The sequence below is a fragment of the Macrobrachium nipponense genome, chromosome 1 (assembly GCF_015104395.2).
Source record: "Macrobrachium nipponense isolate FS-2020 chromosome 1, ASM1510439v2, whole genome shotgun sequence".
In the NCBI taxonomy this organism is placed as follows: Eukaryota; Metazoa; Arthropoda; class Malacostraca; order Decapoda; family Palaemonidae; genus Macrobrachium; species Macrobrachium nipponense.
Window position 1 is genome coordinate 107,639,460 of NC_087200.1, and position 15,000 is coordinate 107,654,459.

A 15,000-nucleotide genomic window follows, 5' to 3' on the forward strand; every position below is an offset into this window, starting at 1 on the left:
GGAAGGGAAACAATGAACATCATTAGCGGCTTATGCTCCACAAGTGGGCTGCACAGAGGAAGAAAGAGCCGTTTTTGGAACGAAATGAGGAGGTAACGCAAGAACTGGAAGAGCAGGAGAGGACTGTAGTGGGGGCAGACTTTAATGGACATGTCGGAAATGAAAAGGATGTAATTGAACGTGTGCATGGAGGACATGGGATTGGGGAGAGAAACCCAGAAGGAGAGAGTATAGTAGACTGCCATGTCCTTTGATATGGCAATAGTGAAGACATTCTTCAAAAAGAAGAGGGAGCACTTGATAACATACAGGAGTGGCGGTAGGTGCACACAAATAGATTACCTCCTTTGGTGGAAGTTAGGAATTGTAAAGTTATCCCAGGTGACCACGTGGCCCCCCAACATAGGCTCCTTTGTATGGATTCAAGGATGAAAAGAGAAAATAAAACAAAAACGAATGGGGTAAAGAAAATCAAGTGTATAAATTGTTAGGGAGGGAGAATGATAAGAAGAGAGAGTTCAAGAGAAGAGTGCTGGGAGAGGTTTGATCTGGAATTGAAGATGTGGGAGGGGAGAATGGTGGAGGCATAATGCATCAGTGATTAGAAGACATGGAAAGGAGATACTAGGGGAAACATCTGGAATAGTATGGGAGGAAAAGGAGAGCTGGTGGTGGGGAGAAGAGGTGGGGGAAGTGGTGAAGTATAAAAGGGAGGCAAAGAAGAGATTTGAAGAGTCACAGCTGCAGGAGGACAGAGAAAGATTAAGAGAAAGAAACAAAGAAGTAAAAAGGGTGGTAGCTCAAGCTAAGGCAAGGGCATATGAAGAGGTTTATAATGAACTGGAAACCAAGGAAGGGTTGAGTAAGATGCTCAAACTGTCAAAAGTAAGAAATAAAAGAACAAAGGATATCACCCATATTAAGCAAATGAAAGATAGGAATGGTACGGTCATAAAAAAAGGAAGAAGACATCCTGAAAAGATGGAAAGAGTATTTCGAACAACTGCTAAATGAAGAAAATGAAAGACTTGTAAGAGAGGATGGACAAGTAAACATGGGAATGGTAATGGGGATATCTAGGGATGAAGTGATACAAGCCTTAAAAAGAATGAGGAATGGGAAGGCAACAGGACCTGACTTAATCCCAGTCGAAGTTTGGAAAGCCTTAGGAGAGGAAGGGGTAGACATCTTGTATGATCTGATGGTAAAAATATTCGAACAGGAAAAGATACCAGAAGAATGGCGGGAAAGCATATTGATACCTATATTTAAAGGTAAAGGTGATGTCCAGGAATGCAGTAATTATAGAGGTATAAAACTAATGTCTCACATGTTGAAGATTTTGGAAAGAATAATAGATAGCAGGCTGAGAGAGGAAGTTAGAATAGGGAAGGAACAGTTAGGATTTATGAAGGGAAGCGGCACAACGGATGGAATATTTTGCATAAGGCAGCTAATGGAGAAATTCAGAGAAAAACAACGAGACCTGCATCTGGTATTCATAGACCTTGAAAAGGCCTATGACAGAGTGCCAAGGCAAGAAATATGGAGATGTTTGAGGGAGAAGATGGTGCCGGAAAAGTATGTCAGAATTATTCAGGAGATGTACAGGAATGTGTATACTAGAGTGAGGAGTAGTGTTGGAGAGACAGATGGATTTGAGATAGGAGTTGGATTACACCAGGGGTCAGCACTTAGCCCATTCATCTTCAACATCGTGATGGATGTAATGACCAGGGATGTTAGAGAAGCAGTGCCATGGTGCATATTATACGCGGATGACAATTGTGTTGTGTTCAGAGGGGAAGAAGGAGTTGGAGGGGAGGTTGGAGAGGTGGAGAGCAGCACTTGAGGAGAGAGGAATGAGAATAAGCAGATCAAAAACCAAATATATGTGTTCTAGTATTACTGAGGACGGTGGAAGTAGCATAAGATTGGGTGGGGAAGAAATAAAGAAAGTACAGAAGTTCAAGTACTTAGGGTCCGATGGCCCAAGAGGTGAGACACCGAATTCAGGCAGGATGGAATAACTGGAGGTCTGCATCAGGGGTCCTCTATGACAAGAAGGTGCCTCTGAAATTGAAAGGAAAGTTCCATAGGACGGTGGTCAGACCAGCAATGTTATATGGAACAGAAACAGGAAGTATGAGGAAAACAGAGGAGAAGAAGATGGATGTAGCAGAAATGAGAATGTTGAGATGGATGTCAGGAGTAACAAGGGAAGATAGGATTAGAAATGAGTATATAAGAGGATCGACGAAAGGTAGCTGAAATATCGAAGAAAATACAGGAAGGAAGGCTTCGATGGTATGGACACCTATTACGAAGGGAGGAACATCATGTTGGAAGACATACGATGGAAATGGAAGTGTGGGGTACAAGGAAGAAGGGAAGACCAAGAAAGAGATGGCGTGATTGTGTAAGGGAAGATATGGAATTGAAAGGTATAAATGAGAACGAGGCACAAGACAGAAATCGATGGAGACGACTCATTCGCAATGGCGACCCCTATATAAAAAAGGGTTTAAGCTAGGGGAAGAAGATATATATATATAGTATATATATATATATATATATAGATATAGATATATATATATATATATATATATATATATATATATATAGATATATAGATATAGATATAGATATATAGATATATATAGATATATAGATATATAATATTTATATATATATATATATATATATATATATATATATATATATATATATATATAATATATATATATACATATATCACACATATGTAAATTCATGAGCACAATTTTCTTATACAGGAAACAAAGCACCTTAAATCTCTTGGAACTTTTCTACTTATCTGTTCAATAAAAATATGATACAAGGGAAGTAGGATTTTGCCCCTTCCCAGATATACAGTAATGCTAATAATAATGATAATAATTGTGATACATCTAGTTCCCTCTTTAAACAATAACACCATGGCTCCACCTCTGTATTTGGCATAACCGACTTTTTGTTGGGGACATCAGGTTTTGCCATTCCTTCTTCATCTTTAGCCTTGGATGGTTGGCATCTTGGTTCTCTCTCTCTTATTAGAGTGTTTTTAAATTTTTAACTTTTAACTTCTACTTTGCTTTTTAAAAAATTTATTTTTAATTAGCTTGTAATTTTGTGAATTCATTTTTATAATGTAATTACTTTTTTTGTTCACAGACTAATGATGCACTGGAATTTGTGTGCAAAATGTTTCTTATAATAAATTATGGCTTTCTATTAGATGTATCATGGTACCCCCTAAAGTATTATAAGTGGTACCTTGAGATAAGAAAGACTCAACTTAAGAAAAACTCGAGATACGAAAGCAAATATGAAGATTTTTGCGGCTCTACATATGAAATTTGTTCAAGATATGAAAGGTTGTTGCTGTAAAGTCCGAGATTCGCCCGGACCATTGTAACAATTTTAAAACTCATGCGCCGCCAACTGAGTAGACTCGCCACCATCCTCCCGCTCTCCCATTGGTTCCTGATGCTAGCCAAGCCATGAGATCCTCTCCTATTGGACAGCATCCCTCCCATCATGCATCTTACGTGGTGGCGTACCTTCACTCGGCCACTTCGCACCCGAAGCTTTATCCTACGCATGCGGCATTCGTTCAGTCCAACGATTTCGTTTAGTATCGTAAATTTGTTAGTGATTTTGTTGTCCTACTTTATCGTGTTGTGAGAACCTAATTAGTATACGTACTACATACGTAACTTAATTACGTACAGTATATATTAGTCATGGGTCCGAAGAAAGTTGCTGAAGTTCACAGAAAGAAGAGAATGCTTTCTATGGGGACACAATAGAGATAATAAAAAAGTATGAAGCTGGCTTGCGGTTGAGTGTGATCGCTAAGGAATACGGCCGAAATCCGTCGACGATAGGCACCATCCTTAAGCAGAAGGAAGCCATCAAAGCAGCTACACCTTCCAAGGGCGTGACTATTTTGTCCAACAAGAGGAGCCATGTGCATAATGAAATGGAAAGGCTGCTTCTTGTATGGATCGAGGACAAAGAAATCGATGGCGATACGATAACCGAGACGGCAATCTGCCAGAAGGCCAGCGCTACTTTTGGCGATTTGATTGCCCAAGCCGAAGACAACGGAGGAGAAGGGACATCAACGGCAACCCCAGAGTTCAAGGCTTCTCATGGTTGGTTCGAAAAATTCCGTAAACGGACTGGCATCCATTCGGTGGTGAAAAAATTGAAATTACGTAAAGTATAAAAAAGTAAAAAGAAATGTAAAAATCAAAAAAAGAAAAAATAAATTTTAATTTAAGTTTTTTGTAAAGTTAAGTGTTACAGTTTTGTTAATGTGTTTTGTAAAGTTTAGTTTGTTTTTCTGACATTTTTTTGTGTGTTTCGTAAAGTTAAGTGTACGTATCTGCCGTTTGTCCTCCTCCTCTGCAGCCACTTTCGGAGATAGCCTCACTCGAAAGGTAAGCTTCCACATTTTACGTTACAGTATAATAATATTTCTTGTACACTAATATACACTTTATATACAGGTTTTGCATTTTTATTCTTCATTTCGGTATTGAATGGTCCAAATTGTTGTAGTATTTCATTGTTTATAGGTCAATTTAGCTTTATTATGAAATTTAATGGGGTATTTTTGGAGGGCTTGGAACGGATTAGCCATTTTACATGTAAAATGTGTTACAAGATACGAAAAACTCATGATACGAAGGCCGCCTCGGAACGGATTAATTTCGTATCTCGAGGTACTACTGTACTAGGAAAAGTGATTGCTTGGCGATCGTTCGATACCAGTAAGTGCTGGATGTAAGCAGAAGTTTGGAAGCTTTATTTTTGTTTTTGTTTATTTTAGTTAATGGTTACTTAATAATTATTTGAAATGAGTACATGCAATACATTTAATAAAAAAAATTGTGAATTAGATATCATAAAATATAAAATAAATCAGACTGCTATCATCGAAGCCAACAAATACGTATTTTTTAGAATTGTTCTTCTGTCTTAATATTACATTACGTATGTTTCATTATAGCTGTCAGTAACTCGGTATCTCCATTAGGTAAAGATAGAATAAAGAATAGAAATGAATGGTTATTATACTGTTTGGTAGTTTCATTAGTTGAAGAGAGATACTAATGAAAATTTATGGCTTACTGTGTCCTAGGAAAAGTGATTGCTTGGCGTTCGTTCAGTACTCGTAAGAGCTGAATGTAAACAAACGATTGGAAGGCTTTTTGTTTGTTTGTTTGTGTATTATAGTTATGATTAATTAATAATTATTAGAAATGAGTACATACTGATTATTTATACATTTTATTGGCATATCCTAAGCTTTTAGCTTCTTACGTTTAGATGTCAGAATCATAGACTAGGCTACAGTAGCAACCGCTAACATAGGCTAGGCTTATTGCTAAGGGACATATGCTAAAGTCCTAATTTATGAAGTAAAAATGGGGTTGAACATTACATGCAGTTGAATATTACTCAAGTATGTACAGTATTTTGCCTTTTTGGAGTCATATTTCTTCCGTCGTATCGGCGTCGTAACACTAGAACATGTGTTGTAGGCCTGGAAATATAATTTACTGGGGTGTTTTTGTAGGGCTTGGAACAGATTAGGCATTTTACATGTAAAATGCAGTTCAAGATACGAAAAACTCATGATAAGAAGGCCGCCTCGGAACGGATTAATTTCGTATCTCGAGGTACCACTGTATACTCATTATTAAATAAGGTATTAATGCTGAAGAATAAGTTTGTGATATGATATTGTATATGCAAAGAACTATTACCTTACCTCAATATAACATCTAAGCAAAGTTGTATCAATCACTTGGATCTTCTCTTTTAATGAAGTAGCTGCTTTACCACTTCCACTGCTAGCACTAACATGAGTAATATTGCAATCACTAACTTCATCAATATCAATCATGCGATTGATGTAACGACGTTTCATCTGAAAATTATAAAAAGATTCAGTTTTGAATTGACAACTTAGAGAGGTACAGTAATCACCTCACTAAGTAATTTTCATATGGTGCTCAAAGTTAGAATAACACAATATAAATTATTAAATAAAAACATTAATGATCAAGTGTAAACTCTTTATAATACACACATACATTACATTATTGTTATTGCAATTAGGGTTATTTCATAAGAAGTAATGGCTACCCTACTTCCATAGCATACTTTTTCCTGTCAGTCAGATATTTCCCAGTTTTGTGGGATTTAGATGAACAATGAACTGTCCTATATTCATTAGAAGTTCTTTTCCTTGGGGGTTACAGAAACAAGGTAGAACATATATTTTTTAACTGTACAAAGTATGCAAGTAAAACTACAGAAAATGTACACTGTAACTGTAAATATGAGAGAATATATTTAAATATAATATTGACGCATCACGCTACGTAATGGGAGGCTTAAAGTCAATACACACAGGCCTTGATCCAGTCACTGGATATGAGTTACTGCTGTTGAAGCCTCACTAACCACCTCAGGGTTACCTGACCATTTGGGGTATCATGAAGGCATGGTTCTGGGGTATGTATCTTGTAGGACATGGTCAAAGTCAACAGCAATATCATTGGTCAATGTGTGGGATTTTCCTATTAGTGGTGGGAAGTGGGGCGGAGGAACACGTCCTGTGATGGGGAAGGCTTTCATTTCAATCTGCCTACCACTTCATGGATATATCAGCACTTCATGGATATATATAGTATGTTATAAAGGTCACTATCAATAAGTTATACAGCTGATATGGTGTAGTCATTCCCCGAAATTGCGTGATTTGAGTTGCAGGAATTCACAATCCAGTTGTGGAAGTTCACAATAGCACAAACTTTTCATTGCAACCTAACTAATTAGCATACACAAGTATTTCGCATACACGCAAACGCAACATTTTTTAATTCTGAGAAACCCTACATAAGTGTTTAATTTTTTATGTAGTTTATGTTTTCAAGTTTTTTTGCATATTAAATAACATTAAATAATAGAAATAATAATTCTCTCTCTCTCTCTCTCTCTCTCTCTCTCTCTCTCTCTCTCTCTCTCTCTCTCAGAACAGGAAAGAGACATGGGAAAATCCTTATTACTACCAATATTAAATGAAGGAGAAAACACGCAAACCATCATAGTGATGAATGCGCAGGGTTTAGTTACAAGTAACTCAAAAAGAAAAATAGAGTACTCAGAAGAACTAACCCAAATTGAAAAGAAAATAGATATAATGAATATAAGTGAAACCTGGTATTCCCAAGAGACTGGGAATGATGACCAAATAAAAGGGTTCCAAACTTATAGATCAGATAGAAAAAAATAGGAATCAAGGGGGAACCGCAATATATGGGAAAGACAAAAAACAAGGAAAAATATATGAGAAATATAGTAACTCAGAATGTGAACTAATAGCGGTAGAATTTGAATCTGAAAAATTAATGAACATAGTAATATATAGACCTCTTAATACTAAAGAGTTTGTCTTAATAATTGAAAAATTGGATGATATATGTAGAAATCACAAGGACTGGACTATTCTCCTATCTGGAGACTTCAACTTTCCTTTCGTAGACTGGAAAGAACGAATAGGAGATTGTGGTTGTACTTATACATATAAAAAAGAGAGTAATAGTAGTGTAGAAGATAAGAGGCAATTCGAAAAGCTATTAGATATGCTACTAGAATACAACATTCAACAAATAAATCACCTGCCAACAAGAAAGGAAAATACTTTAGACCTAGTATTTGTGAACGAGATGAATTATGTTAAGAAATAATAGTTTATAATGCGAGTATTTCAGACCATAATGTCATAGAATTAACAGTCCATTCCAAAGCAAGTGAAAACAGAGATAAGCAAGAAATGAAAAAGTGGGAAGGATATGGAAAATACAACTTCTACAGTAAAAATATAAAATGGTCAGAAATAAATGAAGAATTAAACAAAGATTGGGATAACATTTTCGTAAGTGATGACATAAGGGTAAATACGGAGATATTATATAAAATATTAGAGAAAATAGTGGATAAATATATACCGAAGAAGAAAGTAAACATCAGTCATGCATACCAAGAGACAGAAGGATCTTGTTCCAGAAAATCAGAAAGTGGAAAAAAGGTCTTACAAAAGAAAAAGAAAAAATGCATGGAAAGTTATAGAACTAAAAAGTAAGATAGAAAATGCAGAACAAAAGATTATATAATCAAAAGAAAATGAAAAACGGGACCTGGAAGAAAAAATCCTAATAAATATCAAGCAAAACCCCAAACTATGATACTCATACGCGAAAAAGATGAATAAAAGAAGAATAGAAATAGGCCCTCTAAGAATTGAAGGGAGATTAACGAATGAAAAAAAAAGGAAATTTGCAACATACTGGCAGAACGATATAAGAGAGAATTCACCCCTAGAATAGATAATGAAGATAATGATATAGAAGTAAGGGACGAAAATAGTGAATATTTAGCTGACATAGAAATTAATGAAGCTGATATTGTGCAGGCAATTAATGAAATTAAAAATGGAGCTGCAGCAGGGCCTGATGGAGTTCCTGCTATTTTGTTAAAGAAAGTAGTTCATTCTACCGCAAAGCCACTTGCAATATTATTAAAACAAAGTGTAGATACAGGCAAGATTTATGATGAGCACAAATTAGCATATATCACCCCTACTTTCAAAAGTGGATCAAGACTAGAGGCAAGTAATTATAGGCCTGTGAGTCTAACATCACATATTATGAAAGTGTATGAAAGGGTAATGAAGAAAAATATTATGAAACATTTAATAAAAAATAATTTGTTTAATATAGGACAACATGGTTTCGTACCCGGAAAAAGTACACAAACCCAACTGTTAGTCCACCGTGAGAACATATTCAAAAATATGAAAAGCGGAAATGAAACAGATGTGGTTTATCTAGACTTTGCAAAAGCTTTTGACAAGGTAGACCATAATATATTAGCGAAGAAAATTAGAAAACACAATATCGTGGATAAAGTAGGAAGATGGTTAAAAGAATTTTTACACAACAGAAAACAGATGGTTATTGCAAACGATGAGAAATCGGATGAAGCCAAGGTAATATCCGGAGTGCCACAACGTACGGTGTTAGCTGCAATACTGTATGTTATTATGATTGAAGACATAGACAGTAATGTTAAGGATTCGGTAGTGAGTAGTTTTGCCGATGACACAAGAAAAAGTAGAGAAATTACTTGTGATGAAGATAGGAACTCGCTACAAAGAGACCTTAACAAAGTATATGAATGGGCAGAGGTAAATAGGCTGGTATTTAACTCTGATAAATTTACATCAATAAATTATGGAGATAGAGAAGGAAAGCTACTATATGCATATAGGGGACCTAATAATGAGACAATCACTAATAAGGAAGCAGTTAAAGGTCTTGGTGTGATGTTGAATAGGAACATGTTATGCAAAGATCAAATAGCAATTCTATTGGCAAAATGCAAAACAAAAATTGGAATGTTGTTACGGCACTTCAAAACAAGAAAAGCTGAACACATGATTATGCTTTATAAAATGTATGTTCGTAGTCCACTTGAATACTGCAATATGATATGGTACCCACACTACCAAAAGGATATTGCACAAATAGAGTGTACATAGGTCCTTTACAGCTAGAATAGAAGTTAAGGATCTTGACTAATGGGAAAGACTACAATTTTAAAAATTATATAGTCTAGCAAGGAGAAGAGAACGCTACATGATAATACAGGCATGGAAACAGATAGAAGGAATTGCCAAAAACATCATGGAGCTAAAAATATCAGAAAGAGCAAGCAGAGGTAAATTAATAATGCCCAAAACTATACCAGAAAACTAAGGAAAGCACACAGGACATTAATCCACTACGCACCAGCATCGACAATGCAGCGTCTATTCAATGCGTTGCCAGCTCATCTGAGGAATATATCAGGAGTGAGCACAGATGTGTTTAAGAATAAGCTCGACAAATATCTAAGCTGCATCCCAGACCATCCAAGATTGGAAGATTGGAAGGTGCAAAATATACCGGAAGATGCATTACCAATTCTCTGGTAGACAGAGGTGCCTCACACTGAGAGACCTGGGGCAACCTGAACAAGATGTAAGGTCTGTAAGGTAAGGGTGCAGCAGCCTTCATCCCCAAATAGACTAAGCATTGAGTTGGGGCTAACTGTGGCTTCTCTTGATTTATTACTAGACCTAAATCTTGTGCCAATCAAAGAGTTTTCATTAAGTCCTCCGTACACTTCTTGGATGGAGGCCAAAGAAGCCAGTCATCTCAGTATAAGCATACCTTGATGCCCCTCAGGTAAAGCCATTGCAAAAGACGAGTGAGAAGTCATGTGAAAGACCTGGTTTTGGAACATAAATCTGAGGTACTTTCTGGACTCTGGGTTAATAGGGATGCAAAAGTACGTATCTTTTATATCAATGGTTACCATCCAATCTCCCTGATGAAGAGCCGACAGGAATGACTTGTTTGTCTACATTTTGAACTTTGTAGTTTGGACATAGAAATTCAGAGCACTAACGTCCAGGACCATCTTCCAACCTCCCAATGTCTTGGGGACAATGAAGAGCCTGCTCTAGAATCCCTCTGATGCAGTGTCCTCTACCACTTCTATTGCTTGTTTTTTTAGAAGGTCTGAAACCTCCTTTGACAGAGTTGACTATGCCTTCAAGTTGATTGGACAAGACATTAATGGGGGTTATTTCCTTGAAGGGGGTCGAATAACATTGGTTCTACTTATCTTCTTACTCATCTTTCCCAAAAGTGTGGAGTCTTGCACCTACAGGTGTACATAGGACTGGATCCTCACTTGGCAGATGATGGTCAAGTGGCAGATTTCTTGCCAGTGGGTCTAATGGAACGTAGGTTCATTTTTGCTTGAGGTTGGGCACTTCCTTTGCCACCTCAAAAGGGCCGAGGTTGAAGGGGTGAAGAGGTTCTTGCCACAAAAGGAACTGAAGGTGCCTGATTAGTCTCCTTAGGCCACTTGGTTGACTGTGAAAGGATATTTTAAGTTGCTTTCTTTTGTATCTCTGTATCTATTCTCTCAAAAGCAGCAGGTGGAAACAGACTGCTAATACCCAAATCAGTGAAAAGGAAAGAAGATCTTTGAGATGGTTTGACTCTCTTTCCCATGAACAATCATCACAGCTCTTGTTTTTTCAGAATACCAGTTGAAAAAGCACTGCTAACTCTTGAGCTCCTGAGCTCCTTGTCGTACTGCTTTATCTGTACACAAAAGCACCCCAAGCTAGTCTGCTGCAAACTTGTCTTGCAGTGAAGAACAATCCTCTATTTTTTTGGTAAGTGCTCCCTTGGATCAATCTAAGAAACTAAATATTTCCAAAACTTTGCAGATATTCTTTACAAAGTGACTCAACTCCGTGGAAGAGAACCACAGCTTAGCTGAATTGACGGCAGATCTACGAGCTTGGTCAATAACCACTGAAATGTGAGGAGGCAAACACTCCCAAGGAAGTCATCTCTCCAGTTACGTAAATAATACCTGCCTAACTCTTTCTTTTTGGCTAACCAACTCTTAATACCTGACAATGCTTTCTTGGTGGGAATTGAAAGAACCATTTTCGAAAGTTTCGCCAATCCTGTGGGTTGACATGACATAAAACCCGAACCAGGAGAAGACGGTGTTGTTAGCGAATAATTTGAAGGATAACAGAAGAGAAAATAATTCATGAAAGCGGAGTAACCCAATGAAGGATGATCTGGTTCAACTTCTTCTTCTTCAGCTGAAGAAAACAGAGAAAGAGCCATGTCCAGTTGTATAACTTCCGATACAACAGGAGGAGGAGGAGGTTTCATTAAAGTTCCAAAACGCTGTTTAAGCGCTGGAGAACAAGAGATAAAGCCAGTGTTGGCAAGAGGGGTGTGTGCATCAAGTCCACAGTTACAGATAACTTGTTTGCAGCATGGGTTACTGGTTGTGCAGCTGTCAACTTTTATTCTTCATCATTTGAAGAAGCATCTGAAACTACATTATCATATAATTGCTTACCCTTCAATGTGGGATCAGAAACCACTGGCCTAACTGATCCCTTTTGACACTTGCGAGTCAGGGAAATTTGATCCCCTGGGGGGATCTGATCCTATTGTATGCATGGAATACACTTGGTGCCAAGAAGCCACTAGGCACTTGCAAGCCATTGGGAGCTGTGTGTGGTCCACTGGACGTTCATAATCATCCCAGAAACTACACAAGGGTTCTTGATCCCTTTGGAGTTTAAATGGGATCACAGAAACATTTTGAGCAGTTGAAAACCTCTTCAAAGGCCTAAATGTATCTTTGAAGCACAAAAAGCATCCACGATATGCATCTGAATCGGAACCACTGGATGAAAGGCACTGTGCAACTCCTTGAACACCTTTCCAGCAGTTATCCTGAGAAACCTGGGAAGTAGCGACAGGTTCTGCTGAAGGAGCAATGATTTGTGGGCAAACCCCACCGACCTCCCTTGGACTTACAGTTTGCTTCCTCCCAGATGCTGGTTAGTCTAGCAGCGACCTCAATCTAGGAGAATCAGTGGGACGAGTAGCCACCCCTTCCACTAACACATCACTAGCACTAGCTTTGTCAAACAGAGACTTCAGAGAAACACTTAATAGAGTAAAACTGTTTCCCCTAAGGGTTCAAACTTTCTATAAAAAATGACAGTGGTACTAAGTTCAGGGGGTGAGAGCCAGGTAGCAGAGTGGAAAGAAGCGCAAGAGGACTGGGAATAGGAGAAAAGGCTGTCACAGAAGTCGAGAGAACAGGTTTAGGAGACAAAGACCTAGAAGGTCTAGCGGCCGCCTTACTTCGCATAACTTTTTTTAACTTGTCTAAATGTGCATTTAAAATTCACCACTTACTGTCACCCCAGTCTTTGCACTCAATACACATCAAGTAAGTGAACAAATTTGCCCTCGGCAAGTATAACAAACTGAAAGAAGGTCATATTTAGAGGAAGTCAATCTGATATTACAGCCTTTCCTGCAATACAGGCTACTAGACAAACTAGCATCAGACATGATAAGTCAAAAGCTAAATATCTGTAAGCTTAACTAAGCTAAGGAATACATATTGAGCAGAGGCTACCAAAGAACAGAATACTTCACTAAATCCTTTCAGCAAAACCATCCAGTGAACTATCCTGGCTAACAGTAAACAAAGCCGCCTAAACAACCAGATTTGTTGAATGGCAGAAACAGCCTGAGCTCATTAGCTATGTTGTACCTATTCTTCCCCGGATGTGGGAAAGGGCACTTACCTACACCAAAAATCAATAGAGCGCTACCAAGAATTTCAAACTTAAAGCTACTGTTAAAAGTAGAAACTATAGCTATACTTGGTAAGTTACATACATATGTATATATAAAAAAACTTTACTAAACAGCAAACTTTCTACCTACCCCCTCACATGTATGATGTGGCTTATTGAATATTACTACTACTAAAATTCATTACTGCTGGCAGTAATGAATTTAGAAAAGGAGCACAGCAGAAAAATACTTAGAACAGAAAACATACAAAGGTCACCATTATTGGGAAACGGTTATTGATTTTTAAAAAAGAAAATTATTGAAAAAATCCCTGACTGCATTAGTAGAAAATATGACCAAAATGAAAGGCTAAACATACAACTGTCAGATGCATGGAAATACAGGCAACGCACTAATCAGGCATACTTATAAACACACTAATCAGGCATTTCTACATTAAACAGCAGACAGCTGAGTCCACTTGCACAGACACCAAAATACTTTTACACTTAGTAATTTACATATCACACAGCTAAACATCATCAGAATGCAGAAAAAAGTACAATACAAATGAATATAAGTGAAAATGAAAGACACTTCATACAAAATGCAAAACAATTTCAGTCCTTGAAGAGCAGCTCAAAATATGTCTGCACACAGTGGAGCCATATAGAAATATGAGGCCTTGAAGGATGATAGAGTGTGTCTGGGCATATGCCCAGGGCTTATCAAGCTGTTGCAGCTACAAAAGCAACAGCATAGAATAAAGCTATATATAATAAATGGATATATATATACATAGAGCAAAAATCACATTTTAGATGCAATTCTTACAGTTGACTGGAAGTAACATTAATACATGTGAAGCAGTGCAAAAGAAACATATACACTTGGCAATCCCAAAGGATGCATGGTAAAACTTCAGTTAAAAATGATTATGAATACTAAACGATTCTCAAGATCAAAGCCAATTCCAGGTATTGCTTGAGATAAAGAGCTATCATTGATGATGTATGATAGAAACAAACATCACTTTAGACAAAGAGCTATCACACCAGACATTCAAGAGAAATAATTAGCCCTAGTGAGGCCTGTTATCTCCTATCACTACATACACACAAACAAACTGCTGATTAGCCTCAACTAACATGTTTCCTTATTCTTCACTCATACAAACAATACATACTGGTTACCTCTCCAAATAAATTAAGAGAGGTATCTAAAACTACCACACTTTGCCAGATACGTACCAGAAACTGACTCTTATTAAGACTGTTTACGTGAAATTTTACTGAATCACATTTTGATGATATGTTCATATCCAAACAACTCATACAAAACAAAATTCCATTATAATTTTTTTATATGTCCCACAAAGAACATTAATGGTTAAAAGATACACTCATGTATACAGTAATACCTTAACCTTACGCGATTCGAGTTGTGTGAATTTACAATAGTGCGAGCTTTTCATTGGAACCTAACTAATTATCATGTGCGAGTATTTCACAGACAAGCTAATGTAACATTTTCAAATCCTGGAGAAACCCTGCAAAAGCGTATAATATTTTATGTAATTCATAAGTGTTCAAGCTTTTATATGTAAATTAAATAACATTAAATAATAAAAATAATAATTCTCTCTCTCTCTCTCTCTCTCTCTCTCTCTCTCTCTCTCTCTCTCTCTCTCTCTCTCTCTCTCTCTCTCTCTCTC

The 15,000-nt window shown here is 37.1% G+C and overlaps 1 protein-coding gene across 2 annotated transcripts in view; it reads right to left on the bottom strand.

The window, feature by feature from the left end:
- The window catches only part of LOC135219537 (vam6/Vps39-like protein), a 405,404-nt gene that overhangs the window by 131,408 nt on the left and 258,996 nt on the right, over positions 1-15,000 (bottom strand). For both annotated transcript variants that reach the window (XM_064256380.1, XM_064256379.1), the window contains exon 10: positions 5,804-5,962. In XM_064256380.1, the coding sequence (XP_064112450.1) occupies positions 5,804-5,962 (159 nt within the window). The remainder of the gene's footprint in view (positions 1-5,803; positions 5,963-15,000) is intronic.